The sequence below is a fragment of the Aspergillus wentii genome (assembly GCF_001890725.1).
Source record: "Aspergillus wentii DTO 134E9 unplaced genomic scaffold ASPWEscaffold_4, whole genome shotgun sequence".
Classification (NCBI taxonomy): domain Eukaryota; kingdom Fungi; phylum Ascomycota; class Eurotiomycetes; order Eurotiales; family Aspergillaceae; genus Aspergillus; species Aspergillus wentii.
The window spans coordinates 421,974-449,806 of record NW_024467835.1 but is presented as its reverse complement, the minus strand read 5'-3'; the positions used below and the strand labels follow the sequence as shown (position 1 = coordinate 449,806).

Here is a 27,833-nt window from a genome sequence, read left to right as displayed (position 1 = left end):
GCAAGGCGTACCTAGGAGGCAATCGACCCCCCTGTTTGCCTTTTAATGTGTGTGGTGGTATTGCCGTTTGATCCAATGCAATGTACCTCCTCTACTTTGTATATTTCGTGTTTCTGTACTCTGTACAACTGCCAGCTACTAAGATGTATGTATCGTGCTACAAGTAGAGGTTCAACTACATCATCGTAAATAAACAGATCATCCAGATCTCCTGATGCGAGTTTGGCTAGCAAAAGAAAGATTTCCCTCTGGGGCGCAGTCCCCAGTCTATTTCCAGGTGAGCCAATCATACTGTCCCTACCGGTGGGGGCCTGGCTGAGTCAGCGGAGGACGCGCAATCGCCCTAACCTGATTTCTATTCCTGGCGTGGAGCCTTCCCAGTTGGGTTCTCTCGCTTCCCCCCTGGGACCGGCCAGTGCCAAACTCAGTCCTTTCTCTCTCCCCCTTCGAACCCATCCACTCTTCTCCCTATCCAGTTCCAGTTCCAACTTTCTCCTCTTCTCCTCACCACATCATCACCACCATCGTTCCTATCCTCCACCCTTCGTCGATCCTCACTTGGCTGGCCTTATTTTTGAATATTGAAAAAATTCTATTTTTTTTTTTTATTTTAATTTTTTCTCTCTTCCTACACTTTACTCCTCTTTCTGTCTTTTGATACATATCACTTCCTACCTACGCTAGATCTTCCGATCGGGTTTCGTCTCTCTGTAATAACCCCTTCACCCACCTTCGCTCGACCCAGTCCCTCGCTATCTTACGACCTCGCTACGTTTCTCATTGATCGGATAGTCTAGCTTCCTCTCGTTCACTCGACACTCGACTCTCATCTTTACTCACCCTCAATAACTCTCAACCGCGTTCATTATGGCTACACTGGCGGAGCATCCCGCCGTCGTCCCCCAATCGATTAACGGTGTCTACGAACCGGATATGGACTCCTTCCTCAACCTCGATCAGTTCACCTACACATCAGCAGAGCCTTCCAGAGCAAAGGCTGCCCTTCCCAGCCAGCCCTCGGTCGCAGGCACAGATTTCAGCGGCGCTACTGACATGAGAAGTGCCAGCTTCGCATCAAGTAGTCAATCGCCAATTGCTTTCCAGGCCCCCAGCCATCAATATGACGAGCACAAGCAACAGACCGGTCTCCCCCCGGGTGGCTTGGCTCATGCTATGACTTTCAACAACCACGTTAACGGAATGGGCTTTGGTGCTGGAAACCAGGGCTTTGCGATGAATGGAGACATGTTTGCTGGCAGCCAGATGAAGCGCGAGGACGCCTCGCTGGATTTCAACACCGTTCCCACCCGTAACCCTTCTGATATGGACCTGGAGTCTGACAACATGGGTGCCGTCCCCGGCTATTTCTTCTCGCCAAACGCCAACAAAAGCCAATACATCGACCCCAATGCCCTGGGTGGCCAGGAGGCCCCTATGGGCCCATCCACCCAGGTTGGCCGCATGTACCCCGGAATGCACCAGCAACAAGCCGCCATGGCCAAGGCCGCCCAGCAGCAGAAGCAGCAAGAATTCATCAGACAACAGCAGATCCAGCAGCACCAGCGCCGCATGGAAGAGCACGCCCAGCAAAACGGCACTCCTCAGCCCCAGGCTCCTCGCGTCCCAAACCCCGTGGTTGAAGAACGTATCTCCCGTCTTTTGCAACAAATGAGACAGAACGCGATGGGCTCTCCCGACGGCTCTCCTTCGCCCTCCATGCCCCAGATGGCCAAGGCCAAGAAGGAAGAGCAGGACATGGATGAGGACGAGAGACTCCTCGCCAGTGAGGAGGGAAAGAAGCTCAGCAGCAAGGAACGTCGCCAGCTTCGCAACAAGGTCTCCGCTCGCGCTTTCCGATCTCGCCGCAAGGGTATGTCGACTGTTCTCTGCTCCTGGGATTTTCAAAAAATGCTAACTCGTTTTAGAATACATCGGCCAGCTTGAAAGTGAAGTCGCTGCCAGAACGAACGAGGCCCACAACCTCCGCATGCAGAACCGCTCTCTTTACGAAGAGAACAACCGCTTGACCGACCTCGCCCACATGCTTTTGTCTTCGCCTCAATTCTCCTCGTTTATGGATGACATGAACGCCAACGGTGGTCTCCCTAGCTCGAACCAGTCGCAGGCTCAGCCTCAGCAGCAGCCACAACAACCACAGCCCCAGCACCAGCAGGCCATCGCCCAGCCTCACATGCAGGCCAATGTCGCCAAGGACCCCCCGAGCCACGCCCACCAGGAGTTCCAGATGCAGCAGACTCCCCAGGTCGGTATGGGTATGGTTCCCAACCAAGGAATGGATGTTCCCGCTATGGGATTTAACGCCGGATGGAACTCTGGCATCGAAATGAACTACGGCAACACTCCCGTCTTCGCTGTCACTGAGGTTCCCCAAGGCCCTGTCCTTGACGCTGAGGTTCTTTCTGGAAAGTCTTCGAGCTTCACCGGTTCCTTCCTCCCCGAGACCTCCAAGAACGAAGTCCCTGCTCTCGAGCTCCCTACCATGGCTGAGGAGCAGTCTGACTTTGGTGTCGAGAACTCGGAGGTCGAGATTGACGAGTCAGACCCCGCTTTCGCTCTCTTCGTCGAGTCCCCCGCAACCAACGAATCTTCCGGTGAGCAATTCGAAGGTGTTTCCTTCGAAAAGGTCTCTGCCTTTGAGCTTGTTGTCGAGAACGAGTCCCAGAACAAGGTGAACCGCCTTGCCTGTTTGTGTGACAGCATGGAAGCCGCTTTCCAGCGTGTCTCCATGGTTACTTCTTATCTTTCATGATTCCCCACGTCGCTTAGCTGAGCCTTTTTTTCTTTGATTCTTATCTCTATTTGACCGTTACTTTGAATTTGTAAATTTGCTTTTGCTTTCTTTGAATGGTGTTCCATATCCTGAATCAAGTCTTGTGGACACTACCATCGTTTCCTTTGTTTATGACTCTGTGACTATTATATATTTGATCCCCGCATTTCGAACTGGCTGCGATTCGGTTTTTGATTTCTTTTGTGGGGTTTGAAGGAATTGTTTTTTTTTTTTTTTTTTGGGCTGTATTTTCCGGGAATGGAGAATCAAGGATACTACGGATTGGCAATTAAGGAGCCTAAGATTAGGTATATCAGAATTTCAAAAGCAAAAATTATCAAAAAGACCCAATATCTTTTATTCCCACATATAAACTCGTAATCCGTATTTGATCGTCGCTGGTTCTGGCACTTGTGGTTGTTTGGAGCCGCCGGAAAATTCCACTCAGGCAGATCGAAGCTCTTCTCCGAACAGCCAACGACTTCCACGGATCACAGCCAAATACCCCACTGACTTAATTTTTTCGCTTCCTTGTGTGTTTTGTCGCCGATCTCGTCTTGAGATTGTGTATGTTCTGCATACTCTCTTAAACATCTTTTCCATCGCAATCAGCCAAGTTGGCTTTCGTTCAGGTATCCCGCAGGCTATTTCCCAGAGCCTTCTGCGGCATCACCACCACCCCGTTAATACGCCCCTCGATCTCCACTACTTTCCTGCTATCTCAAGGTTACAAGACCATCCCCAAGGGCAGGCCAGAACGGCCACGGCCTCCTAAAAAGTCACCCGCGCGCCCACCGACCGCTCGCACCCTCCGAATCAAACCAGCTCACCTCCCCCCAAACGCGCACATCCTACGAGCCCCCAGACTCCCATACCCCCACCATCATTCGCAGAATAACTACATCGTCTACGACCCATCTTCCTACAAGCTATCCGGTTTCGATCCCCCGTCGACCCCGCCCACGGGAGCCCACCCGATGAAGTTCCACTACCAGGTCGTGACGACCCCCACGGCCGACACCCCCGGCACGACCCTCGTGCTCCATTTCCCAGACAAGCGGTACTTTTTCGGCCAGCTGTCTGAGGGGACGCAGCGCGCGTGCACGGAGCGAGGCGTCAAGCTCACCTCGCTGACGGATATCTTCATCAGCGGCCGGACAGAATGGGCCAATAATGGGGGGTTGATTGGGATGATTCTCACGCAGGCGGATGGGCTGATTAGTGCGAATACGGCGCTGGAGAACGCGGCGCGTGAGAAGCAGGCGAACCGCGCCCCGGACCAGACGCAGCCGAAGAAGGACACAAAGCATGGCGAGCCGTATGGGGTTCAGGATGGGCAGTTGGTGCCGCAGAAGGGGCACTTGACGATTCATGGTGGGAGGAATATCACGCATACGTTAGCTACTGCGAGAAGATTTGTCTTCCGGAAGGGTATGCCGGTGTATACGCGGGAGTATGATGGCGAGAGTATGGCTAAGCAGGCTTCTGCTGCTGTGGAGTCCGGGGATCCGTTTGAGAAGCCTACCTTTTCTGATAGCAATATCAAGGTGTGGGCTATGCCTGTTAGTCCTTCTCCTTCGCGCGAGGCCAAGGTTCCTTCTCGGTCGAGGACGCAGAGCCCGAGGAAGAGGAGTCTGGATGAGTTCCAGGAGAGAAATGCTCCAGAGGAATCTCTTGATCAGCAGACCAAGGATCAATTGATGAGGCAGTCTGTTGTCTCTGATATGTTCAACTCCTCGTGGAGGATGGATGCCTTGATCGAGACTCGTCTGGCTGATGTCAAGATGCCTGCTGCCATGTTCATTCGCAACACCGAGACCAAGCAGCTCGAGCAGTACACCGGTCCTGCTCCCGGCAGCACTGAGCCACTTCCTGACATCAAGGTGCTTGTACGACAGCCCTGGCCGGGTGCTTCGGTTGAAAAACTCCCGCCTACGACAAGGAATGAAGAAGCTCTCTCTTATATCGTGCGAAGCCATGATATCAGAGGTAAATTCGACCCTAAGAAGGCTCAGGAATTGAAAGTCCGTAAAGGACCCGACTTTGCCCGTCTGACGAAGGGTGACAGTGTAGAGTCGGAAGATGGCAAGACCATCACCCCTGATATGGTTTTGGGCCCTACTCGACTTGGCAAGGGAGTGGCGGTTATCGATTTGCCGGCGCCAGAGTATGTGGAGAACTTGGTCAATCGTCCCGAATGGAAGTCGCCTGCGGTGATGACTGAGATGGGAGCTTTCGTTTGGATTCTTGGACCCGGAGTGGGAGAGCACCCCAAGCTCCGTGAGTTCGTCGCGAGCATGCCCCACTGCAAGCACACCGTATCTGGTACGGATTATTGCCCGAACTACCTGGCTCTGAACAGCGTCGCTGGATCGTCTATCCGTCTTGCTCGGTTGAAGGGCAGCGGCTACTCGGTGCCCGTTCACGACAACGTCACTCTCCCTCAGCCAGGAACCCTCACCGCAGGATCAAACATCACCAAGGAAGCGATCAAAACCTCGCCATTTGAACCCGTCGACCCTGGTCTCATCATAGACATTGAACCCAAATTTGAGTTCAACCGTACCGATGTCGTACCACGATTGAATGCACATGACACAGTGGACAGGATCCCATTTGCAGTTGAGCAGCGAATGTCTGCTATCCGGAAGCGTGTGCAGAAGCCCCAGTTCAAAGAGAAATTGGAGAGTCTTCGACAAGGCTTGCCTGGGGGTGATGCTGAGATTATCACGCTCGGAACAGGATCTTCTTCTCCATCCAAGTACCGCAATGTCTCTTCCACCCTAGTCCATGTGCCCGGGTATGGATACTATCTACTTGATTGTGGTGAATGTACTCTTGGTCAATTGAAGCGTGTCTATGAGCCCGAACAGTTGCGAGAGGTGTTGCAGAACCTGCGGATGATCTGGATCAGTCATCTCCACGCCGACCACCACCTTGGAACTGTTTCTCTCATCAGAGCTTGGTATCATGAAAACTACGGCACTGGGGCTTCGCCTAGCCAGACCGTTGAAAACGACATGGCCAAGATCCTGCAGGAGAAGCGCTTAGCTGTTGTCTCTGAGGAGATGATGATCGGTTGGCTAGAGGAGTACGCCGCTGTCGAGAACTACGGCTTCGACAAACTGGTGCCTCTATCCGCAAACCCCTACTTTAGAGACGGCAAGATCCAGACCCAATTCACCTACCACCACTGCCGGGGCGACGGCACTTATCCCGGCCACGAAAAGGACGGAAGCAAGCCTACGTCCACCCCACTTCGCTTCGACGACAATTCCTCCCCGCTCACAGCTCTCCTCCGCTCCGCTACTGGCTTGTCCGACCTCCTAACCACCCGTGTGTCTCACTGCCGCGGCGCCATGGCCGTAGCCCTCGTCTTCTCCAACGGCTTCAAGATCTCCTTCTCAGGCGACTGCAGACCCTCCGAAGGCTTCGCCACCATCGGCCACGGCTCAACCGTCATGATCCACGAAGCCACCTTCCAAAACGACATGGCCGTCTCCGCCATCGCCAAACGCCACTCCACCACCGCCGAAGCCCTCGAAGTCGGCCGCAAAATGGAAGCCCGCAACATCCTCCTCACCCACTTCAGCCAACGCTACCAAAAAGTCGCCCACATCGACCAACGCCCTGAATCTGGCCCTTCCAAACGCGGCCCGGAAACCGTCAAAGTCCCCGCTTACCAACAACAACCCGACATCCCCGTCGACGAAGCAGAGGACGCCACCCCGCCCTCCAAGGACGAAATCAAAATCCCCACTGCCTCCCTGCAGTCGAAGCCACGAGTCCCCACCACAGCAGCCTTCGACTACATGCGCATTCGCGTCCGCGACTTCCCCATCGCCGAAGCCTTCGCCCCGGCACTGGAGAAACTCTTCGAAAAACTCGAGCGAGCCTCAGCCGAGGAATCCACCAAGAATCGCCAAGAGAAGAACGAAGAACTGCAAGCCCAGAAGGTCAAGAAGCATGGCAAACACTTCGCTGCCCGTAAACCCGTCGCAGCCCCGGCTCCTGCTCCTGCAAACCCCGAGGCAATGGATGTTGACAAGAAGGAATCGTCGCCCAAGAAACAGACGGCTTCGATCTGGAGTGCCAGTGAGAGTGAAAGTGGCTGGAATACAAGCGGCAGTGACAGTGAGGGTGACCGAGCGGTACAGCGCAGACATGCCGCTAGGAAGCAGACTGGTAGTCCGCGCCGGGCCAGCCCTCGTAACAAGAGCAAGCAATAATTCTGGGCCCGGCAAAGAAAGAATGATGCTTGTTTCGGGTTGATGTACAGATCAAATGTATATAACTTCTATTTGACATAGATTATATCCTATTACTTCATGTCTGGGTTCGATTTCTTTGCATATTATCATAGCTATAAAGCTCAATTTAATTCATCACACGAAGACTTGTTCCTTTCACATAAAAAGAAGACAGAAAGGGAAATCGGATCACAAGAAAAAGAATTATTATATACTCTCACGCCTAGAATCCAGCAAGAATCTTCTCCTTGTCACCCTCGCCGAACGGCCCCTGTCCAAGGTTCTGCGTGCACTCTTCCCTCCAGTTCTTGGGCGTGAACTTGTCGACGATTTCCTTGAAGGCGTCCAGTGTGCAGAATGTATCATCGCCGGGGAGATGGTTTTCGGGCCTTGCGGCGCAGCCGGGAATACGGACGGGGGTATCGTTGAACCGGAGTCGGACGTAGTGCTGGTTCTGGAGAGCGGCTCGGGTGGATGCTGGGAAGGAAGACAAGGGGGCGCGGTGGGTATCGGATGGAGCGGGTGGCGTGGAGGTTGAAGACGAGGAGCCTGACAGGAACGAAAAGAGGCCGGGTTTCTTGGAGGCGTTGCTGGCGAGAACGGGGTTTGAGAATTCCTCTAGGACGGATCCTGCATCGTCGGTTCCTTTTGGTGTCTTGGTGAAAAGCTCAACGGCCACGGAGGAAGTGAATGGGGGCCATCGGTTGTTGAAGGCACCTAAGCTGCCTAGGATAGCGGCGATGGTTGTGTCGTGACATCCGCTGAGGGCGAATTTAATGGGCTTGCCTTGTCCGTTCGATGGTCCAGCGGCTGTGGTCTCGCTGCGCCAGCCCCCGTCAACGGCAGTGCTAACCATGCGGTCCACAATGTCTCCCATGAGGGCTCCGATGCCTAGCCTTCTGTATTCGCTGCTTTCGCCGTATCCGGAGAACCACTCGTCGGCGGTCATTATGTTTGCGTACTCTCTGGCCTTCTTATCGTAGAATTCGGAGGGAAGTCTTGTAGCGGGGCCGTGGGCATCAGTGGCGTTGATGGTGTCCGTCACACCTGCAAGACGGGGGTGGGCGTCGATGGCGACCTTGGGTGAGTTTTCCGGCATCCATTTCGACCAGAGGCTGTTGATGTATTTCAGCTCGTCGGTGTCGCTCCCTAGTGCGACAAGAGTCAGCTCTTATTCCAGTATGTTGTTGTAGGGAGAAGACGTACATCGTTTAGCTGCCCGGTCTGCAAAAAGCCTAGCGAGTTGCCTGAAACGGCGACAGTTGGCTTCATTGGGCAGTAGTGTCTCCTCCGAAACAGCGCGCGCCACGATAACTGGGGGAGGGAAATCCTGTGTACGAGCGTTTGGAGGATACATTCCCCAGAACGCTTGATGGAGGGACTCCAAAGCTCGGGGGATGGTGGTGGCACGGAGGTACATGTCTTCGGAATCAGATTTGACCTGAGGCATGAAGCCCAGCTGGTCGACGTAGAGGTGTCTCAATCTTTGACCCAGGGCAAAGGTAGTCTCACGCCCCTTGTCTGTCAATTCACCATGTTGGCTTTGCTGCCAGTCAGCAAGACTTTATTTTCCCCAAGGTAGTTGTTTCAACTTGCCAGATGCCTTCGATATCACCATTTGCACCGACGGCAACCACCGATTCATCGTTTTCTCCAAAGGTCTCCATTTTCCTTCGCCATTGAAACTGATTCCATTCTGAAGTGTCTTGTTTAGTAGAAGCCATCTGGACCATGCGACGGGCTATATTGCAATACGGCCAGTCTTGAGAATAAACCAGTCAGCCGAGGATCGACGAGAAGGTATAGCGGGGGCCGGTATCGAAGGGAAGGAGTAATTACATGGAGCGAGGCCTGCCTTTTGGACATTAGCTGGGGAAATGCATCAATTGGGGGGTTTGAGGCATACATTCTGAAATCGCGAAGATACCGGCGTGCGTTCACCTAGAATGATCAGTCTAGTCCTGTCGAAGCATGTATAAAGCTAGAATAATCCCCACCATGGCGAAGAAACTACTTAGACGTTAGCCAGCGATCAATTGAAAACAAAAACATTGACGTTCTGATAACGTACCACTTGGACCAACTGAAGCTTCAGTTCCTTAGGATACAGCTTCTTCAGCTCCTCCTCAGAATAAGGCTCACGGGGAATAAGAGAAGTCATCCTGAGGAATGATTGCCGACAACATAAAAAAACAACCACCTGGTCGAGCAGAGAAGTGTAGAGCCAGCTTGCAGAGCACACTGGGGATTGTCGGGTTGGCGGTGATCGCCTGAGCGGTGATGACGGAGAAAAAGGTGCCGAACGGGCCAATCAGCGCGGGGCATCGGGTCACACCGTTAAACCGGAGATGCCTCGGCGATGCGTTGTGATATGGGCTACATACGGGCAGTAGAGAGTGCAGAAGTAGTAGGTTATTTCATTGATTTATTATACAGATTGGGAGTCAATATCAGAAAGATAGTGTACACAATTTCATATCACAGTAACATTCAGAGCTTCATGACAAGCCCGAAACAATCACAAGCACAGCTCAATTACCTCTTTTTAGCCTGCTTTTCCTCGGCTGCCTGTCTCAAACTTCGCATAGTCTTCGCTGTAACATCAAGCAAGAAACTTCTGGGAAGCACAAGAAAGCTGATGTTCTGGATGGCATGCCAGAAGTAGCCTGTGACGATCGGCTGGCCACAACCAACACGTTGCAAACCAGCAGCTGCCATATTGCGTGAAGTGGGAATAAACAAGGTAGTGTCGACATCGTTGCCCTGACTCTGTACACTTCCCACTCGTAGTCCCAGAACCTCCACATTCTTGCCATTTGCTTTAACCTCTGCCTCGATGGCCCGAGTGAAAGAGTCGACGAATCCCTTCGTCCCACTGTACAAAGCCACGAAAGGCATGCCCCATGCGGCAATCGAGGATATATTGAGAACCAAGCCTGGACCGTTCTTCTCAAGGATAGGAAGCAGGACCCGAGTCACCTGGGCCATAAACATGACATTGAGCATAATCGTATTCTTGACATCTTGGTACGTGAGTTCCGTCAGTTGTAGGTATTGTTTAAGCTCTCCGCCAACATTGTTGACCAGGACCGTAAGGTGTGCATCTCCAATCTCCTGGGTAATCAAATCGACATCCTCGGTGAGGTTGGCCACGTCAATCACAATAATTTTGGTCTTCACATTAGGGAATTCCGCCTGGAGCTCTTCCTGTCTCTTCAGCAGCTTTTCACGGTTCCGGCCATGCAGGAAGATGTTGAATCCATTCCTGCTGAGTTCTTGTGCAAATCCAAAGCCAATTCCATCGGTAGCACCAGTGACTAGAGCCCAGGAATCTTTGCCCGAGGGGTTGTAGCGTGGCAGAGAGGATGGTCGCAGGTAACAGTACAGACTTTGGGCCAAACTCGCTGCCCAGAGACAGGAAGTGGCTGCTCCCAGGTAGCAAAAAGCTGTTTTGAGGTCCTCAGGAATTTGGATCATGGTGGATTCACTGGTTGGAAATTCGAAGATTTGTGCTGTGGTTCGAAGAAAGGGGCTAAACCAGCAATATGAATGTAACGTAATGCGACCTTTTTGGCCCAGAATCCTTAATCCCAGGCAATGAGGGTGAAGCGCAGTGAGAATAAAAAGGAGTGAATTGATGAGCAGCGTCCGTGCAAGTTGAAGGTAAACAAGTTGCGTCGATCGACCGATGAGGTCATTCCCGATCAGCGCTAATTTCTGTTCCCCGCTCGCTTTTCTCGACAGTGAATGGTGTTTTATGTATTTTTTTCCCCCAGGCTCTGGACTATGGAATAGAGCTTAGAAGAGAACCATTGTGAATTGGATATTATTCAATAGTGAAGGAGATGAATACTTATTTCCAGAAATAATTGCGCTTTCTCCCTCTCTCCCCTCTTCCATAACAACTATTTGCTAGCTTAATCTCGTTGGCATTGACCAATTCCCTACAATGTCTAAACTAGGTCGCCCTGGCAATTATTTATGGATGGTGCTGGAGGTGCTGATGCTCACGAAGAAGCAATGGATGTAGAACCCGATCTCGGTCGACTGGGTTTCCAAGACGTACATGCTATCGTTCTCAAAAACTTGGATGATACTCACCCCATTGGAACCTATGTTCCTGACTCGAAAGAGCCTCGACTTCGTCGCCTAATCGTGATGGGGTTTGACAAGAGGACGCCAAACACGGCGAATCGCGCAGTAAACCATGATGGAGCAAACGTGCGGCTTGATTCAAGTCCCAACCGACTTGGAACCGTGGCGTGGACTTCGATAAGTTCACCGACCTAGACGGGCTAAACAACACCAATGAAACCGAGAGAATGATTTTCAATCTCCTTCACGCCCGAGGCGTGACGGCCAGATACAAGTGGCCCAGTTACGAGGTGAAACTCCAATCGGAGAAAGATGTCAGACGACATCGATAATCGTGTTAAGAACGATTCGTAGCTCATCCCAGCTTTTCAGAATCCGCTCGTCACTCCGGAAAAAGGACGCGATGTCGCCCATGATTTCATGAAGAACTTGGACGAACAGTTCAATCGCCTTGGGGATTCCATCAAATACCTCAATACAACTGTAGGGACTAGTTCAGTTGATGGCAACAGGATAGACTACATCCAAAGTCTATACGTCGCAACGACGAAAGCAAATGACCGACTGAGCAAGGAGCTGTTCTCTTGGGATGGAGTTCTGGACGTTCGAGGTGAAAGGGATCGACTCCGTGGGGCAGCTAGAACCCCCCGTCTAGCTAAACCGGGTTGTCATGTTCAGATAGTCGACAGCAAAGGATATCGAATGGATTCTCCTTCCAACTTCTAGTATCCTTCAGGTTCGGAGAATGGGTAGATTGGATATCATTATTGGAGAGAGAGGAAAGGTAGATATTGGCATTTTCTAGAGAGAGAGAACACATGAAGATGACAAATTAAACTGGATTTTTTAACCACTCATTTTGGTCTGAGATTCACTAGTGACATCTTCGGGTTTTTCTTGCCCGACTTTCGCGGCATTGGCCTTGCGTAGAAACCCGCTGCCAATTTGGGCCTTGACGCGCTTGCCTGGGTCACTCAGACGGTCGGTATGAACTTTGAATGGTGCAGGCGTCGTCCGAGAAACTCCATGGGCTGTCGAGGTTCTATCCTTTTTCTTCTGTTTCTTGTAGCAGTCTGCTAGCTCTTCTGCCAACGTCCTCGAAGTGTTGCGTGGATCCTGTGGGTCGTCATCAAGGTTGTCATACTTCTCTTCCGCGAGGTAAATGGGGTATCTTTCCCAGGCTCTTCGCTCAAATGCAGAGTGAGCGACCATTCTGGACAGCTGATGGTGTTTTAAAAATCCTTCCTCTAGGCGGAGAATTTGCTGTAGAAAGAGATTATTTTAGATATATAATATGGGAGTCATTCCGGCTATATATGTGAGATGCGAGCAGAGTCGCATTGTAATGTGATAGCAAACAAAGGAAAATCTCCTTCAACGGTAGTCATTGTGTGTTTGTTGAGGGTTCCTGCAGGACGGTCAAACGGCCACAGCCAGAGGTTGGTGTAGGAGATTGGGCACTCCGCGACCATAGAAATCAGTATTTTTATTCTGTTAAAAAGCCAGTCATGATCCAGAAAAGATAAAAGTTGATAAAAGTTGGCAGATGTCTATCCTGAATGTTCCAAATTATGAGGAGAAAAGGACGATAACAAAAGGCGGAGACGAACAACCCACGCCGCCAAGCCTCGTTGGCCTCCCTGTCACCAAAACCCACTGCATCTCCTTCATCATCCACGATTTTGCGCCTGTCGCCGTTAAGAATAGAACTGGGAATTTAAAGTCATCATCTCTGGTTGGACAGCTGTCATCTGTGGCGTCTGGTCGAATTACCCCGGAAACCCCAATTCTTCTTCCCCAGCAAAATTCCCCCCTTGCGCTGGCTTTCTCCGCATAAAGCCCACCTAGGTAAATACCGGTTGTGTATGATATAGCACGGGAATCTGTATCTCCTTTTTTGTGGATTCTTATCAAACCAACTCTTCTTTGTTTGATCGTGTCATATCATTCCCAGTGGTGGCCATGAGTCTCAGAATTTAATGTGCTGCAATTATCCAGCCCTGGATCTGTGCCGCAAGCCACACAAGTAACCCTGAAGCAGATATTGCCATTGTCTGATCTCTGAAGTCCGGGTTACACCATCACAGACTGGTATTGTGAATGCCATATTGGATTAGTCGTCATAATTCTCTCGGCGTGGTGGTCTCATCTCAGTGTTTGAACACCCAGGTAACAGCCAATTCCTGTATCTTTTCATCCTCCCTCAACCTCTTGTCTTTCACTTCGAAAACAGCCCTTCCGTCGGTAAGTCCTTCGTGGATCTCTTTCTTTTGGCCTTGGTGTATCAGGTCTTCATCTTTTAGTGTGTAGAAGAAATTAACTCGTCGTTCTCTCAGTTTGGTCCTCTTTCGAGTTCTTGGTTGACGCGTCTGACAAGTTTGGAATCATGGAGGTAAGAGATCAAGCCCTTCCCTTTGCTATCCCCATCCTCCAAAGGCATAAAGCAGTGCCCGAAGCTGGGTATGATGTCGAGTGTCTTTATAGCTTGATGCTTCCGTTTTTGCTGTTGGCCACAACACTGTGCTGCGTCCCACACGGGTTGCTGCTGTCTGTTGTCAGGACGAGGTCGCCCGTCTTCTCCCACCTCTTTTCGTTTGTGCATGCAAATTCCCATCTCATTCCTTCTTTGTATCTGTCATACTCTTTATGGAGGCTCAGGCCTGTTTTTGTGCTGTCTCAGGGGAGTCTAGAGTGCCCTGACTCCTTTGGTGATCTGTTGTGTTCTTTTCTGCTGCTGGGAATTTCTGCCCACCTCCCCTCCCCTTCCTATTCTGGCTGCCACGTGATGACCTGGCGGGCTATTCACAGCACCAACCAGTGTTATGACGTCTAAGCAGTCCTTTGTGCCTCAATTCTGTGTTCCAGTCATGTACATCCCTTCAAATCTTTATCTTCCCTGCATGCTTTGGCCACCTTTCCCTCGAGATGTCTACATCTTTGCGTCTTGGTCGCCGAGTCATTGGGCAAGGCCCTGAGAGACAAATATTCGCTGGCGACGGGATGCTTCATGGAAATCCTCCAATTTGCAAAACAAGTGCAGAGCTAAGTCTCGAAAACAATCTACAGGTCGCTACCCAGCCTTCAGCCCACGCCAAGTCAGGCCAACTTGCCCCCGGTTCCCAGGATGCCAAACCCCGTCTGCTTCTGATGGGTCTCCGCCGGTAAGCAAGCTTGCTGTTTGATGATATGTCTAGGAATTGTATTGACTGTGCACAGGAGCGGAAAGTCTTCCATTGCAAGCGTCGTGTTTCACAAGATGCCTCCCAATGAGACACTCTTTTTGGAATCTACCACTCGCATCCAGAAAGACTCTATCCAGTATGTAAACCCACTCCTTGAATCCATATGTCTTCTAACAGGCGTTTTAGCTCGTTCATGGACTTTCAGGTCTGGGATTTCCCCGGTCAGCTTGAATATCTTGAGCCGTCTTTCGATCTGGAGGACATTTTTGGCAGTCTTGGTGCTCTCGTGTGGGTCATTGATGCCCAGGATGACTACCTCGACTCGGTCGCTCGTCTCAACCGTACCATCTTGACTGTCCAGCAGTACTATCCGAACATCAATATTGAGGTGTTCATCCACAAGGTGGACGGAATTTCTGATGAATACCGCACGGACACCTTTCAGGATATTGTTCAGCATATCTCTGATGAGCTCAGCGACGCCGGCTATGAGAACGCCCCGGTTCATTACTACCTTACATCCATTTACGATTACTCCGTCTTCGAGGCTTTCAGCAAGGTCATTCAGAAGCTGATTCCTAACTTATCCACTCTGGAGAACTTGATCAACACCCTGTCCAACAACTGTGGATTTGAGAAGACCTATCTCTTTGATGTCTTGAGCAAGATCTACATCGCCTCTGACACTCGTCCTGTTGACATGGCATGCTATGAGATGTGCTCCGACTACATTGATGTCATCGTGGATATTTCCGAGTTGTATTCTTGGGACCACCCGGATCGCAAGCCTAAGGGAGACCAGATTCAAGAGGCGGAAAGCCATGTTGTTCTTCATGACGAGACCATGATTCATCTAATGGAGATGAACAAGTAGGATTATGCCATGGCCCCATTCTACCACTCGATACTGACCTCTCTAAGGTACCTCTGTCTCGTTTCCGTCATCCGCAACCCCGAGGCCAAAGAGAAGAAGGGGCTGATCGACATGAACTGCCGTACCTTCCAGGATGCCCTCAATGACGTGTTCTCTCGCAGCTGGGAGCAAGACCAGGAGGGGGAACAGGGTGACGATGCTCAGGGAACTCGAGTTTTCCATGACATCCAGGACGCCCCGGGGGCCCAGGAAATCCAAGCGGAGCAGAGCTCCAGCACCTGAAAATACTTTGCTTTCTTACATCCCAGTCGTGATATCCGATGATGGGCTTTTTCAACTTACTGATGAATAATTTGGGAGAATTGGCATTATTGAGTAACGCTTGTCTTTAAGACAATCTCTCAGGAGTCATGATGTTTTATGGTGTTTACAGAATTGGCTTGTCCATAGCGCGGCTTGGCTGGCGAATCAATAGGAATCAACATATGATTTGATCTTTAAGAGTAATATTGGACTTATTCACCATTCATGGTTGTATGGAGGAAAAATAACCCTTCGGTATCGAACAAGCGCATCCCAACGAAGCCATTATTGTGCATCTTGAAAATAGACACCATGAAAACCAGGCATCAAGGTCTGGACCCACTTGGCGGCACCCTAAAGAAGCTCTTTTTCTTCTCTTCAATTTTTTTTCTTCCCTTGTAGTTTTCTTTCTTCCTCTCACACACTGCAATACTGCAGACCCCAAGCATAATGCAAGCTTGACACTTTGCTATCATGCTCAAATTCAGCGATTATCACTAATTACTTGGTATGTATATTAAACCCCATGAATTCAACTGCCCCCACTCCCCAATCCCACCTGTCTCTATGATCGAAAACCATTCCTACATTCGCAGTTTCCACGCTAGCCGTCGCTTGAACCCATCAATGACGAGCACTGTGCGCAATATCTTCCTTGGATGTCTGAGAGATTGTTTTGAATATCATCATTTCTGTTTTGCAATGGATTTGCGAGCTGTTGCTAACTGGAAATCAGTTTAGGATGCCTTCTCTGATATGATTTACGAGTCTATGATGTTATTATAATGATTTGACACGATTTGTGGGATTCCTGGGTTAGCACCATGGTCTTCAAGGCTTATTATATAAGTCTTGTTGGACTTTTTATGTTTTCGCTGGTTTTTTTTACCATGCTCTAGGATTAGCAATAGCCATGGCTGTTAGCCAGTAATATACATTCTTTTTTTTTTTTTTTTTTTAAATGGCTTCAGTAGTTTCTTTTTCATATATTAAATCCATCCCAAAGTAAATGAAAGGTGTCGAGTACACCAGTTAGATTGATCAAATATAAAAGCTACAAACCCGATTGTCGCACGATCGATTGGCCGAAACGGCGGCCAATGCGGAACAACAGCGACAGCGATATAAGAATACCTACTCCATCCATAAAAATCTCACCCCTCAAGTCCACGAAATCCAGATGCCTTTTCTGCCTAAATAATTCTCTACCATGTCAGAACTCAGACAGAGACAAGTCGCCCAGGACTCCTCGTCCAAGTCCGACACATCCGGCGTCAAGAAGACCCAGCAAGGTCGCAGTCGCAATGGCGAGAACAGAGGCATTAGCTTTCTGGATGTCATCCGCGTCCTGGTCACGCTGGTGGTGGCCTCCTGTGGCATGTCATATTATATGACTGCGTCCGAGTCGTTGCTTTGGGGGTATCGGCCATGGTTTACGAGATGGCCGGTGTTGGTGCGATATGTGGTAAGTTGAGGACTATCTACGAGCTTGAAACCCCAACACCACAGCTAGTTATACGTTTGCTAATAATGAAAAAAACAGAAGGGTCCCCTCGCACTCACACCCGATCAACTCTCCCTCTACAACGGCACTGACACGACCCTCCCAATCTACCTCGTTGTCAACGGCACCATCTTCGACGTCTCCGCAAACCGCATGGTATACGGACCCGGCGGCCACTACAACTTCTTCACCGGCCGAGACGCCACCCGTGCCTTTGTCACGGGCTGTTTCCAGGAAGATCTCACCCCGAGCTTATACGGGTTGGAAGAGATGTTCATCCCCATCGATGATGAGAACTCGGAAGCCGAGAAGGCCTTGAGTAGTGGCCAGAAGAAGATCCGGCGTGAGCAAGATGTCCGATTGGCGCGGACAAGGGTGCGGAGCCAAGTGCAGCACTGGGAGAATTTCTTCCGTAACCACAAGAAGTACTTTGAGGTGGGCAAGGTTGTTGGGAATGAGGAGCAGCGGAAGGAGAAGTGGGAGCTTTGCCGGGCTGCGAAACAGCAGCGACCTAAGAGGAAGACGGATAATTGAACATTGCGGGCATGAAAATGGGATTTGATGGTTGGATAGGGCTGCATGTAGTTATAATTTGTCAATGTCATTTTTCGCAAGGCCCGTTGACACTTGTCCGGTCCCTTATGCCCCATAAAACCCACGTAGAGGGGTGAAAAAAACCTCTATACAATTACGTGTGACCTCATTCATCGGTGTATAGAGCCACTCCAATATCGCTCGGACACCGTTGTCGAATTACGAGAGTTGGGAAAGAAATGAAGGATTTTGCGATCAATTTTTGTCCATTCTACTTAACACGTTCAGTAGCGCGACTGTCCATTCACTCCGGTACAATCCATCGTTATTCGCCCAGCCAAAATTCCCAGGATTTTATGATATCGTTCGTAGCAAAGGAAAAAAGAACCGCGAGAAAATTCGAAAAGGAAACGTTTACTCGGCGGTGACGGCGCGGGCTGAAAGACAGGTTAGCATCCACGAAAACCAACACCTCGATAACGGAATCTCATAGTATTGCGAGGCGGAAAAGCGTGGAAGAAAACATACTGTAGATCTGCAGGCTGGAGTGACCAACAACCTTCTTGATCTGACCGTTCTTCTCAAGGTCAGCAAGGCAGGCACGGGCCAAGCTGCCGTTGATCTTGAGACGGTCGACAAGGGTCGAGACGGTGATCAGACGGTAAGACTGAACATCCTTCTGGAGCTTCTCAGCAACGTTCTTCTCGAGGACGACGGCGTGCTGGGCCTTGTCCTTGACTGTAATGATGAAACAATGTAGGTCAGCTTTTCTGTGCGCTACCCATTTTGGCGTTTTCAGGGCCGAATATCCAAGCAACTCCCTCTCCCGGTTCAAAATCTTTCTGCTCTGGCTCGGGGAGGATGGATCGTTGCTCGGTCGGTGATGGGAATCAGGAGAATGGTGATAGCGTACCCTTGCCCTTGGACCACTTCTTCTTTTGCTTTCCGGCGGGAGACTGTTCAACGCATTAGTATCATCGTAATACTCCTCTGTTAGGGGCCTGGGCCGCCAGCGGCACTCACCATTTTGTCGGTCGGATGTGGTTGTTCGACGAAAGAAGAGCAACGCGACACTCAAAAGGCTAGAAGTTTGGGAGCCCAAGTGCGAAATTCGAGTGGGGGATGACTCAGCGTCACGTGTGACGTAACCCTAAGCCCTCGTTGTTGGCGCCGCTCGGTTAGCATTGGCTCGATTGGGCTTCTGTGATTGGCCAATATATTGTTCCTGTTCCAGCCCGTTATTTTATTGCTATGACGCCATTGAATAGGTATGGAAGGGAATAGATTGAATTCGATCTTCCTCTGTAGTTGAACTTAGTTACTGTCGTTCTATATACTTTGAGGTGGTCCGGTTGCGGTTCTTGAACCACGTTGCTGGGTTTGCGCTCATCAAAATCATCATCATAAAAGGCTATCTGCTCGCGTTTCCGCTATAACTACCAGTTTGTACCTTGCCATGCACAGAGTAAAAGCTTTGGAACTGCAAAGTACCATCCTGGTCCCGAATATCACCTAGAATATAATCTTCGGGTGTGCCAAACCAGAACCTTGAATCATCGTCTTCGCCTGAAGACAACCATCTCACGTCGTATCTTCCGCTTTCATTTCGAGGGATAGGGACACGGATAACCATCGGCTGGCTATCCAATGACCAATACCTGACCGCAGCCATAGAGCTGTTGGCCGTGGTTATAAGCAGCTGTGTCTTTGACGGATGCCAAATAACCTGTCTAACTGCATGTTCGTGGACCAAAGCTGTCACAAGCCCCGGTGTTGATCCCAATGCCCACACCCAAACGATATTTGGACGTGTCTGGTCTACAGTGCCCAGTAGACTCCCATCAGAGCTAAATGCCATGATGGATACGCCACGCGGAGGTCCAGAAGGATCTGTAACCGTGCTAAATGCAGAGGAACCTGATGCTTCAGCATATTCGAGATCTCCATCCGAGTCTGCGTACCGCTCACGCCAAATACTAGGGGAGTTTGGATCGATGTGAAAGACATGAGAGAGTGAGGTAGAACAGGAGAACTGGTTCGGTTAGCTCTCAAATTTAAGATCACAATATAGATCGCCCTTACCGTCTTGTTCTTGAGAATATCTATGTTTCCATCAACCTTCCCGACAGCCAAATAATTTGAAAGCCCGGTGCGGTCATCCACGGGGCTCCATTCTATGTTCCTCACTCCAAGATCGAAAACACTGTCAGATTCGGGTGGTCCTGAATAGGTCCGGAAAAGTTGGCCGTCGGCAGTGAAAATCAAGACCTTGGTGCCTGTACTAGCGGCGTCCCAGACAGCTATCCATTTACCATCTGGACTCCATTTCAATCCTTGAGCATCCACCGTGGGAAGAATTGCTCGGTTGACCAGTTCATAAGACCGAAATTCATGGATAGTCAATATATCAGTTGTATCTGGCTTTAGTAGGATTGCAAATTGCCTCGTCTTCGGTCGATATCCAAAGCTATTATAATGAAAGAATTTAGGCGTCTTGATAACCTGACTTCGGCCAGTGTCCAGAGAGAATATCGTTGTTTTCGTGTTCCACGCATGGAATACTATTATCTCATTTTCGTCCCCACCGAAGTCGATGTTAGTTGCCCCAGGCTCGGCGCTCTCGATTTCTGCGTGAAGCTGCAAAGGATTCAATTGCCAGACCAAGATGCGATTGTCACTAGCAACGAGCATACGCCGCGCTAAGCTGCCATTTCCTTGCTCACGACGCGTGTTTCCTGGCCCAAAGGATCTTGGTCGCGAAAATTTCAAGAACTTTGTCACATTCTCCTTGGCTTTGACGATCTGCACCTCCTTGAAGTCTGGAGAAGTAGGGTTCAGATGAATGATGGTATCTTTACCGTTCAACTGAGCGGCATATTTCCCATCCTCGGCTATGGAAATCGAAGACAATGCTATATTTCCGGTCAGTAACGGCCGGATTTTTCTTTGAAATAGCAACCTAGCGTTTACCTCCTAATGCGGAGTCCATTATTGTTGATCTCCGTGGAACAGCCCAGTTAGATCAATAGTTATTTTCACGGTGGCAGAAGATCAGGAAAGATGCAAATGAATCTTCTATTGCCACCTACATGCCTTTGTTTGATCATATGTACACCTCGTGATGGATGATCTTTCCCCTGAAGAGCTTCCTGGAGATGCATTATTGAGGTGAAGTGGGCATCGATATTTCCCCTTCGGGACAGCGCCAAGCCTTTTCTTCTTTATCCGTTGTTCCGATAAGATAAAACGGGCTCTCATTCTTCCGTTCCGGGTTAAATTGTCGCTTTTCGCAAAGCATCGCCTTTTCCATCCATCTTGATCGCGGTTCCAAATCGATTGCACCTTGAAACCTTCCTGATTCCCTCAATCCAGCAACCATAGGTCTTGCGCGCGTTTTTGCCCCGTGGCTGGGGCGATTCTTTCCCAAATTTGAGCGGCATCATCTTACCAAAATGGCGATTTCCCAGACCCAACCCGCTTCGCAACCAAGCGTCGATCAGCAGAATGCGCCTGTGAACGCAAATGCAGAGCCTAAGAAGAAGTTGTTTGGAAGGGAGTTCTACCAGAGCCTAGGCAGTCCGAGATACATCGTTGCTCCTATGGTGGATAGGTCTGAATTTGTAAAGATTCCCCCGCTTTCAGTGTCTCTTATTGGTACTAACGGTTCTATTTCAAGGCATGGCGCATGCTTACTCGTTCTTTCATGACAACTGAAGAGTCCAAATTACTCCTGTCCTACTCTCCCATGTACCACGCTCGTCTATTCCGTGAACAGGCCCGTGTTCGTGATCAACACTTCCAACCAACTCGCGCTGCCACTGGTCAAAAGAGTGACTCGCTATTCCTCGATGGAAACCCAGCCATAGACCGACCTCTTTTCGTACAGTTCTGCGCGAACGACCCAGATGATTTTTTGACAGCTGCTAGCCATGTAGCCCCGTACTGCGATGCCGTGGATCTAAACCTTGGATGCCCTCAGGGGATTGCGAAAAAGGGACACTATGGAGCGTTCCTTCAAGAAGATTGGGATTTGATTTACAAACTCATCAATCGACTACACAAAGAACTTGATGTTCCCGTTACAGCCAAATTTCGAATCCAAGAAACCAAGGAGAAGACACTGGAATACGCAAAGATGATCTTGTCCGCTGGAGCTAGCATCATCACCCTTCACGGACGCAGGAGAGAGCAAAAGGGTCACAATACAGGTATCGCGGACTGGAGTTATATCCGGTATCTGCGTGACAACCTTCCTGCTGAGACTGTCCTCTTTGCAAATGGCAACAATCTGAACCATGGCGATCTCGAACGCTGCCTCGAAGAAACAGGCGCCGATGGTGTAATGAGCGCCGAAGGTAATCTGTCGGATCCATCCATCTTCAGCAAACCGCCTCCAGTGGGTAGTGAAGGTCGAGAATACTGGCGAGGCAGGAACGGAAAGGGTGGATACCGGATAGATGCAGTCTTCCGCCGATACCTGGACATCATCTATAAGTATGTCCTTGAATCGCCGGGTCCCGAAAGGAAGCCCTTGTATCTTCCATCGGACCCAGTAGAGCAAGGACAAGAATCGACATCAGAACCCGCCGAAGATGAAGCTGAGGATGGACCCCCTAAAAAGAAGCAAAAGCGTGATAAGACGAAGAGGCCAAACTCTCCTAGTCTTGGGGTGATGCAAGGACATCTTTTCCAACTTCTTCGCCCAATGGTTTCACACCACACAAACGTTCGGGATGCACTCGCAAGATCACGACCTGGCGACATGGCAGCCTTTGAGCACACTTTATCTCTCGTTGAGCAGGCTATCAAGGGTGGTCTTCAAGAATATGAGCAGTTCCCGGAGCGATTCGAAGAAGACCCCAATGCAGAGCTCACGGGGTCCAAGGCTACAATAGCAGAATACGGCCGGCCATGGTGGATTTGCCAACCCCACATCCGTCCTTTGCCTGAAGAGGCCATGGAAAACGGGGCTCTGAGCATGAAAAAGAGGGCTGTTTCCAGCGAGGAAAAGCCTGCCGCTGATGGGTCTCAAGAAAAGAAAGAGACTCCTGCCGCGGAGGGACCTACCGCTACTCCCAACGAGTCGACTAATACTTCGAATACAGCGACACCAGACGCTCTGGTCAGTGGTTGATTTTATTGCTGAACATATTGATCACGACGTCTATAGAATATCATGTGCATAGCGTTTCATCATTTTTTATAAAAGAATCGATATAAAAGGTGCAAATAGAACAATTATATATCCTTAATAAAAAGTTTTGGAGGACAGCTCTACAGATATTCCATAGCAAACTCCATCCACGCCTGCAGTACTTCCATTGGTACTTCCTACCAAAGTACCCTTAATCCAAGTATATTCACAAAAAATACCTAGACTCAATAGTTTTACTATCAGATATCACTCATATCATCATATGCTCTCGCTGGTATCTCAAAAAGACAGAAACAGAAAGCCCAAGCGCCCTTCAACTCCTATAGAATCAAAACAATATCTAGAAATCCAAAACAAGCTGCGGAGCCATCTTCTCAAGATCCTCGACCTATTTATCGAATAGCCAGTTAGTCAATTCGAATCCCCAAGCATTATAAAAAGTTTCAATGATGATAAAGAAAGCATGCATACCTCCAGAAACCCATCCCCAATAGCATCAGCACCACCCCCACCTTCAGCCTTCTCATATGCAGCTCTCGCCAGCGCCTCTCTCACAAAAACATCGATATATTTCGCCACGACCCCATTCGCATCTTTCGCAACCTTGGTCTTCTCGTTCTGGAAATTATGATGCAGCAACTTGGTGAGCAGCTTCGGTGGGATCGCAGGTTCGCTTGACGTCACATCCTCCGATTGATTGTTATGTGTAATCTCTGCGAGTATATAATCCGGTTCCCCAGAGAACGATCGAGATCGAGAACGTTCACGACTGCCCGACCCCGACCCTTCTGATTCAGATCCGTGCTCCGACCCTGACGGAGGGGAGTTGGCGCGAGGTTTCTGGGGGGCCGACTTTCGAGCGGTTTTTGGTTTTCGGGTTGTTGTTTTTGAGGATGAGGTTTCTGTGCTGTTGGTGGCCTTTTTGCCCTTTCCGTTGGCTTTGGACGCTGCTGGTGCTGCTGGTGCTGCTGCCGATGATGGTCCAGCGCTGGCGGAATCCCGTTGACGTGGGGGTTTGAATGGGAGGACTCTGCGCTTCTGGGCGGGTTGGCGTTCGGCAGGCATATTTCCAATTCACCAATTCCAAAATTGTAGTTTCTGAGAAAGATCACGACCTGCCGTGATCAAGTGGTGGGGGGGTTGATGTTAGAAGTGGTTGCTTGAACATCATCCTGGAACGCGCAAGTCGCGAAACGGAACGCGATGTCAGGTGACTTCGAACATGGACATCTTTTATTTGCAAATATAATTATTTCTTTGAAGCTTGGTATTTCTTGATTATCATCCGGAATTCATATGTTTTTTTAGTGTAGGTAGTGGTTTGTTTAGTTAAGAAATGCCCTAGAACTCGTGATTCAACTGCAACTATATATGTAGTCGTACATGGGAACATCAACGCTAAAATAAACACACAACTTATTCAGAAGGACGAACAACAGTAACTTCCAACTCTGCGTTCTCCAAAACCTCCCTCGAGAGTTCCCAATCCACAGCAAAAAGCCCAGAATTGAAACGGCACGACCAAAGCGCACTGGGCGACGATCCTCCCTCCTCAGCTTCAAGCTGGGCAAGCTGCTTCTTCATATCCGCAACAGCAAGTTTGGTATTCTCCAAAATCGTCTCCGGAGGACTGACTCTCCTGCCATATCCTCTTGATGTAAAAAGGCAGACGACCCAGTGTTTTTTGCTCCCCCCTTCGTAGTCGCTTTCCTGGGGCGGGATGATGAGCGCAGTGCCCTCTGGCAATCGAACCGTTTTGCTTGAACTTTCCGATTCCCCAGTCTTTCCAATATAAGACCTGATTGTTTTCTGATTCGGCTTTGACGGGAATGACCGGCAATGAGCCCGATATTTTTCAAAGGCCGCGGGATACTGCAACATGGATTTGTCAGTAGCGATTCAATAAGCATGGAGAAACACCGTTCTCTTTATCTTACCTGATCCTTGAAAGCCTTTGCTATTCCACCTCCCCAAGAGCCCTGGCAGTTGCATGCATCTGTACCGTCAGCTATCTTGCTATTTGTAGAGCCGTTGAGATCACGTACGAATTAACGCAGTCCCGTCAGGTGCATCAAAGAGATCACCTTCGATTTCGAGGACCTTGCCTTGCATCATAGCTGAACTTATTCCCCTAAGATAGGATATCTGGAAAAAACAGGCTATATTTGAAATTTTTGGTTTTTGGTGTTGCAAAGTGAGTGAGTGTTAATGGAAGAGACTCGACAGACTCGACTCAGGCTCGTATCGGGGTCTATATAGGGACGACTCGTACCCCACATCGACTGTTGCCTGTCTTTCACAAGATTTCTTCCAGACTTTCAAATAAAAAACAGATGATATTTTGTGAGTCATGTGTTTGCAGGTAAGTCAAAATTTATTAAGAGACCCTGGCGAATGTAAGCCGAAGGAGAGTGCTTGGAAGGAGAGACAGAGAAAGAGATGCTTTTGTAAAGGTTTCTGTTTTAGCTATCGATTCCCATTAAAACGATTTTATTTAGTACCAACTACAAAGGATTCTCTTGCAGTCTAAACCCTAGTCCCAATTGAAGCCACACCTCGCATCGCCGTGCATGTAAATAATCTCACCAATTGGTTGTCCAAGAACCAGAACTGTGTACAAAAAAAGAAACCACCCACCCCATCCTGTTCTCGTGATAAATGCGCCTAATGAGGGTCACCGACGGCTCCAAGCTCCGAAAGGCGACGGGAGACAAAGTGCCGCAGGCTTCTAGATTTCCTGACAGACCGGGGCTCTCCCTCGTCGAGAGAAGTGCCCCCTGATCTAGGGTCCTTCTTTGATTCTGATCCTGGAGTTCCTGTTCCTTGAACGTATGAAGACGACGTAGCTACAGACATTGGCGCACTATTATCACTGCTGGACTTCAGTCGTCTGCTCATAGATCGTGAGATGGTTTTGAGGATTCCCGGCTCCTCGTTTTGAGACCGGCGCTCAAGACGTGCAATCTCACCCATGAGAGTGACACCATTGGTTGCGAAATTCTCTTCGGGAACTGGAATGTACAGAACAACCCCACGGTTCGGCGCAATATGGATATGCTCTTGAAGGGCTGTCTGGATCAGGATGGTGTTACGAAGATTGGTCACCGGGGCTATGAGGCATGGAAGCGCAAAGACCTTCATCAAATACGCTGGCAAGGGTGAAGTTCCTAAATTGAGACATGCATCTTGCTGGAGTGTGACCATCATGGAACTCTCGGGCCTCTGGTAGATTTGAGCCAGACGAAATGATATATCCGCGACAAGTTTGGACTCATCATCCTTCACCTGGGAAGAATTTAGTCAAACCATCTTGTGGTCAAATGATACAAAACAACTTACGTTGGAGCTCATCTTGATTTCGACAACAATAATGGAGTCCTGGGTCACCCGAGTAGTCGGCGAGTTATACGGACCACGCGTATTGAATGCTTCTTCGTAGTACTGGCTTTTGGTCTTGGTCGCCGCCTCTTCCTCGACGCTCTTGTGGGCAACATAGACCGTTCTAGCATCATTAGAAACACCGTGTGTCAAGGTGGGAACCTCAGGTTCATCGTCGTCCTTTTCCAAAAACACGGACGGAACAACAGGCGCCCTGTCCATCTTCTTGTTCTTTTTCATAGTTGCTTCAGGACTGGTGTTGATAGCCATAGCCTGGAAAGTGATGGGAGATTCGAGTTCTGGGCCTGTTGGAGAAGAAAGACTGGCAGACGAAGTGTTTGAGTGAGCCTGGCGTCTCTTTGAGAACGACCAGTCGATCTTAGGGTGTCTTCTACCGAACATCTGTTTTCAGTCAGAATCAGGATAAATGCACCCGGGAGCTAGAGCTACCTTGTCTTGAGCAACCAGAGCTTGATGCGGCCAATGCTTGTCTGGTGATGAGATGTTTGTGTGCAAGGTCAAGGGCCGTTGTGAGAGTAAGACGAGGTTGCGTGTTGTGCAAGCAGGAGTTGCTAGTACCCCTCCCTCTTTCCTCTTCTGTCTTCCCAAAAGAGAAGCGATACCACTATGGAAGGGCCAAGACAGAACGCTATCACAAGATATTCATATAATCAGTGAATGGAGAAGAACTCAAGAGATACGTATACTGTGTCTCATTATTTGCTCTAGTATATGGAAGTATGAGCATCCCATTGCAACAAAATATTATAACATCAGCATAAAGCCTCATCTAGTCCTGCAGAATGGTGAAAGGCACCAACAGAAGAAACCACCCCAACTTCAATTTAGAAAAGCCAAATAACTAAAGGCAGAGTTTCCACTGTTGAAGATCTTGTCAATCCTTCTTCGCCTATCCCAGACAATTTCCTCATCGGAGTTGCGCTTGATGTAAATAATGCGATGCTGTGGGATGAACTCCTCGTCGGTCAGGTCCTTTTTCCAGGAACCAAGGGTAGCCTCTAGTCGTCCTTCGAATCTATCTTCGTATCCGATGGTATAGTTGGTACTGTCGAACCGAGGATCCCAAATGATGCGATTGAGGATATCTAGGGTTAGGATGTCAGAATTGGAGATTGCAATTCATGATGATGCTTCGCGTACCTGCTGCTGGCCGAAGTCTGTTTTCCATCGAAGCTGGTTCTGTTGGTGCTGGGATGATATAACTGGGTTCTTCATCATGGATCTGGGCAGCATCTGAAGGCGTCTCCTTCTGTGATAGTGATGTGGAAGCTATGTTGCTTTCTTCATTGGGCTCAGGCTTGCCAGCTGTGTCGTAGCTGTGGCCTGATTCCTGGGGATACGAGGGAGCGTCTGAAGCCATGTTCAACAAATGCAATATGAATTCTGATAAACTGATGATTCTAGTAAAAACATCATGAAGAGATGAAGGAATTGGCCATTATTTATAGTCCATGGACATCCTAATCCTCCTCTATATCACCATATCGAGATATCCAAACCCTTCTCATCGAAGGTGACCTAACTGAGTTGTGGTCTGCGTCACAATTGTCTTGGACGGATCAACGAGAGATTCCCCACGGGCCACTATGAGCCATAGTTCTGAATGAGGCTGTAAAGGGCCGCATTATTTAGTCACGATAGTCAATTGAACGCAAGCAATGTCCTTTGCAAAGGCAGACTGATCAATGGCGCAGCTCTGCTTTCGTGTTGGTGAGTCAAGGCAGCGACAGTGGCGGGGCAACATGG

At 49.5% G+C, this 27,833-nt stretch overlaps 12 protein-coding genes across 12 annotated transcripts; 5 read left to right on the top strand and 7 right to left on the bottom strand.

Annotated features, from left to right (window-relative positions):
* Positions 1–867: 867 nt before the first annotated feature.
* Positions 868–7,020, top strand: ASPWEDRAFT_111904 (uncharacterized protein; the record flags this gene model as incomplete). The annotated part of the gene is made up of 3 exons (XM_040828282.1): positions 868–1,870; positions 1,926–2,738; positions 3,650–7,020. 3 exons carry the CDS (start codon positions 868–870, stop codon positions 7,018–7,020), a joined length of 5,187 nt encoding a protein of 1,728 aa, XP_040688481.1.
* An 87-nt stretch (positions 7,021–7,107) lies between these two features.
* ASPWEDRAFT_39889 (putative acid phosphatase) lies at positions 7,108–9,286 on the bottom strand. The gene is made up of 7 exons (XM_040835208.1): positions 9,113–9,286; positions 9,039–9,051; positions 8,944–8,982; positions 8,881–8,892; positions 8,638–8,803; positions 8,248–8,582; positions 7,108–8,190 (listed from the first exon to the last, which is right to left on the bottom strand). Exons 1-7 carry the CDS (start codon positions 9,200–9,202, stop codon positions 7,265–7,267), a joined length of 1,581 nt encoding a protein of 526 aa, XP_040688480.1. The 5' UTR covers positions 9,203–9,286; the 3' UTR covers positions 7,108–7,264.
* Positions 9,287–9,438: 152 nt separating this feature from the next.
* Positions 9,439–10,707, bottom strand: ASPWEDRAFT_39888 (putative short chain dehydrogenase/reductase). Its single transcript, XM_040835207.1, has one exon. The coding sequence runs from the start codon at positions 10,516–10,518 to the stop codon at positions 9,577–9,579; it is 942 nt and encodes a 313-aa protein (XP_040688479.1). The 5' UTR covers positions 10,519–10,707; the 3' UTR covers positions 9,439–9,576.
* A 737-nt stretch (positions 10,708–11,444) lies between these two features.
* On the top strand, positions 11,445–11,922 carry ASPWEDRAFT_477733 (uncharacterized protein). The gene has a single exon (XM_040837011.1). The coding sequence runs from the start codon at positions 11,557–11,559 to the stop codon at positions 11,860–11,862; it is 306 nt and encodes a 101-aa protein (XP_040688478.1). The 5' UTR covers positions 11,445–11,556; the 3' UTR covers positions 11,863–11,922.
* Positions 11,923–14,061: 2,139 nt separating this feature from the next.
* Positions 14,062–15,474, top strand: ASPWEDRAFT_171633 (GTR/RAG family Ras-related GTP-binding protein; the record flags this gene model as incomplete). The annotated part of the gene is made up of 4 exons (XM_040830816.1): positions 14,062–14,297; positions 14,353–14,454; positions 14,505–15,188; positions 15,240–15,474. The coding sequence occupies 4 exons, from the start codon at positions 14,062–14,064 to the stop codon at positions 15,472–15,474; spliced, it is 1,257 nt and encodes a 418-aa protein (XP_040688477.1).
* Positions 15,475–16,705: 1,231 nt separating this feature from the next.
* Positions 16,706–17,533, top strand: ASPWEDRAFT_112005 (putative heme/steroid binding domain protein; the record flags this gene model as incomplete). Its single annotated transcript, XM_040828295.1, has 2 exons — positions 16,706–16,960; positions 17,039–17,533. 2 exons carry the CDS (start codon positions 16,706–16,708, stop codon positions 17,531–17,533), a joined length of 750 nt encoding a protein of 249 aa, XP_040688476.1.
* Positions 17,534–17,798: 265 nt separating this feature from the next.
* ASPWEDRAFT_477676 (40S ribosomal protein eS25) lies at positions 17,799–18,688 on the bottom strand. The gene is made up of 4 exons (XM_040837010.1): positions 18,557–18,688; positions 18,447–18,489; positions 18,062–18,271; positions 17,799–17,970 (listed from the first exon to the last, which is right to left on the bottom strand). Exons 1-4 carry the CDS (start codon positions 18,557–18,559, stop codon positions 17,948–17,950), a joined length of 279 nt encoding a protein of 92 aa, XP_040688475.1. The 5' UTR covers positions 18,560–18,688; the 3' UTR covers positions 17,799–17,947.
* Positions 18,689–18,778: 90 nt separating this feature from the next.
* Positions 18,779–20,683, bottom strand: ASPWEDRAFT_68245 (WD40 repeat domain-containing protein). Its single transcript, XM_040838960.1, has 3 exons — positions 20,504–20,683; positions 19,616–20,445; positions 18,779–19,565 (listed from the first exon to the last, which is right to left on the bottom strand). Exons 1-3 carry the CDS (start codon positions 20,520–20,522, stop codon positions 18,945–18,947), a joined length of 1,470 nt encoding a protein of 489 aa, XP_040688474.1. The 5' UTR covers positions 20,523–20,683; the 3' UTR covers positions 18,779–18,944.
* A 302-nt stretch (positions 20,684–20,985) lies between these two features.
* Positions 20,986–22,667, top strand: ASPWEDRAFT_110377 (tRNA-dihydrouridine synthase family protein; the record flags this gene model as incomplete). Its single annotated transcript, XM_040828168.1, has 2 exons — positions 20,986–21,153; positions 21,210–22,667. 2 exons carry the CDS (start codon positions 20,986–20,988, stop codon positions 22,665–22,667), a joined length of 1,626 nt encoding a protein of 541 aa, XP_040688473.1.
* A 361-nt stretch (positions 22,668–23,028) lies between these two features.
* On the bottom strand, positions 23,029–23,753 carry ASPWEDRAFT_171629 (CENP-X/MHF2 family protein; the record flags this gene model as incomplete). Its single annotated transcript, XM_040830815.1, has 2 exons — positions 23,029–23,076; positions 23,160–23,753. The coding sequence occupies 2 exons, from the start codon at positions 23,751–23,753 to the stop codon at positions 23,029–23,031; spliced, it is 642 nt and encodes a 213-aa protein (XP_040688472.1).
* Positions 23,754–24,036: 283 nt separating this feature from the next.
* Positions 24,037–25,065, bottom strand: ASPWEDRAFT_39881 (uncharacterized protein). The gene is made up of 3 exons (XM_040835205.1): positions 24,734–25,065; positions 24,626–24,684; positions 24,037–24,560 (listed from the first exon to the last, which is right to left on the bottom strand). Exons 1-3 carry the CDS (start codon positions 24,798–24,800, stop codon positions 24,105–24,107), a joined length of 582 nt encoding a protein of 193 aa, XP_040688471.1. The 5' UTR covers positions 24,801–25,065; the 3' UTR covers positions 24,037–24,104.
* A 12-nt stretch (positions 25,066–25,077) lies between these two features.
* ASPWEDRAFT_477100 (MIF domain protein) lies at positions 25,078–26,687 on the bottom strand. The gene is made up of 2 exons (XM_040837001.1): positions 26,028–26,687; positions 25,078–25,973 (listed from the first exon to the last, which is right to left on the bottom strand). The coding sequence occupies exons 1-2, from the start codon at positions 26,466–26,468 to the stop codon at positions 25,353–25,355; spliced, it is 1,062 nt and encodes a 353-aa protein (XP_040688470.1). The 5' UTR covers positions 26,469–26,687; the 3' UTR covers positions 25,078–25,352.
* Between the last annotated feature and the right edge of the window lie 1,146 nt (positions 26,688–27,833).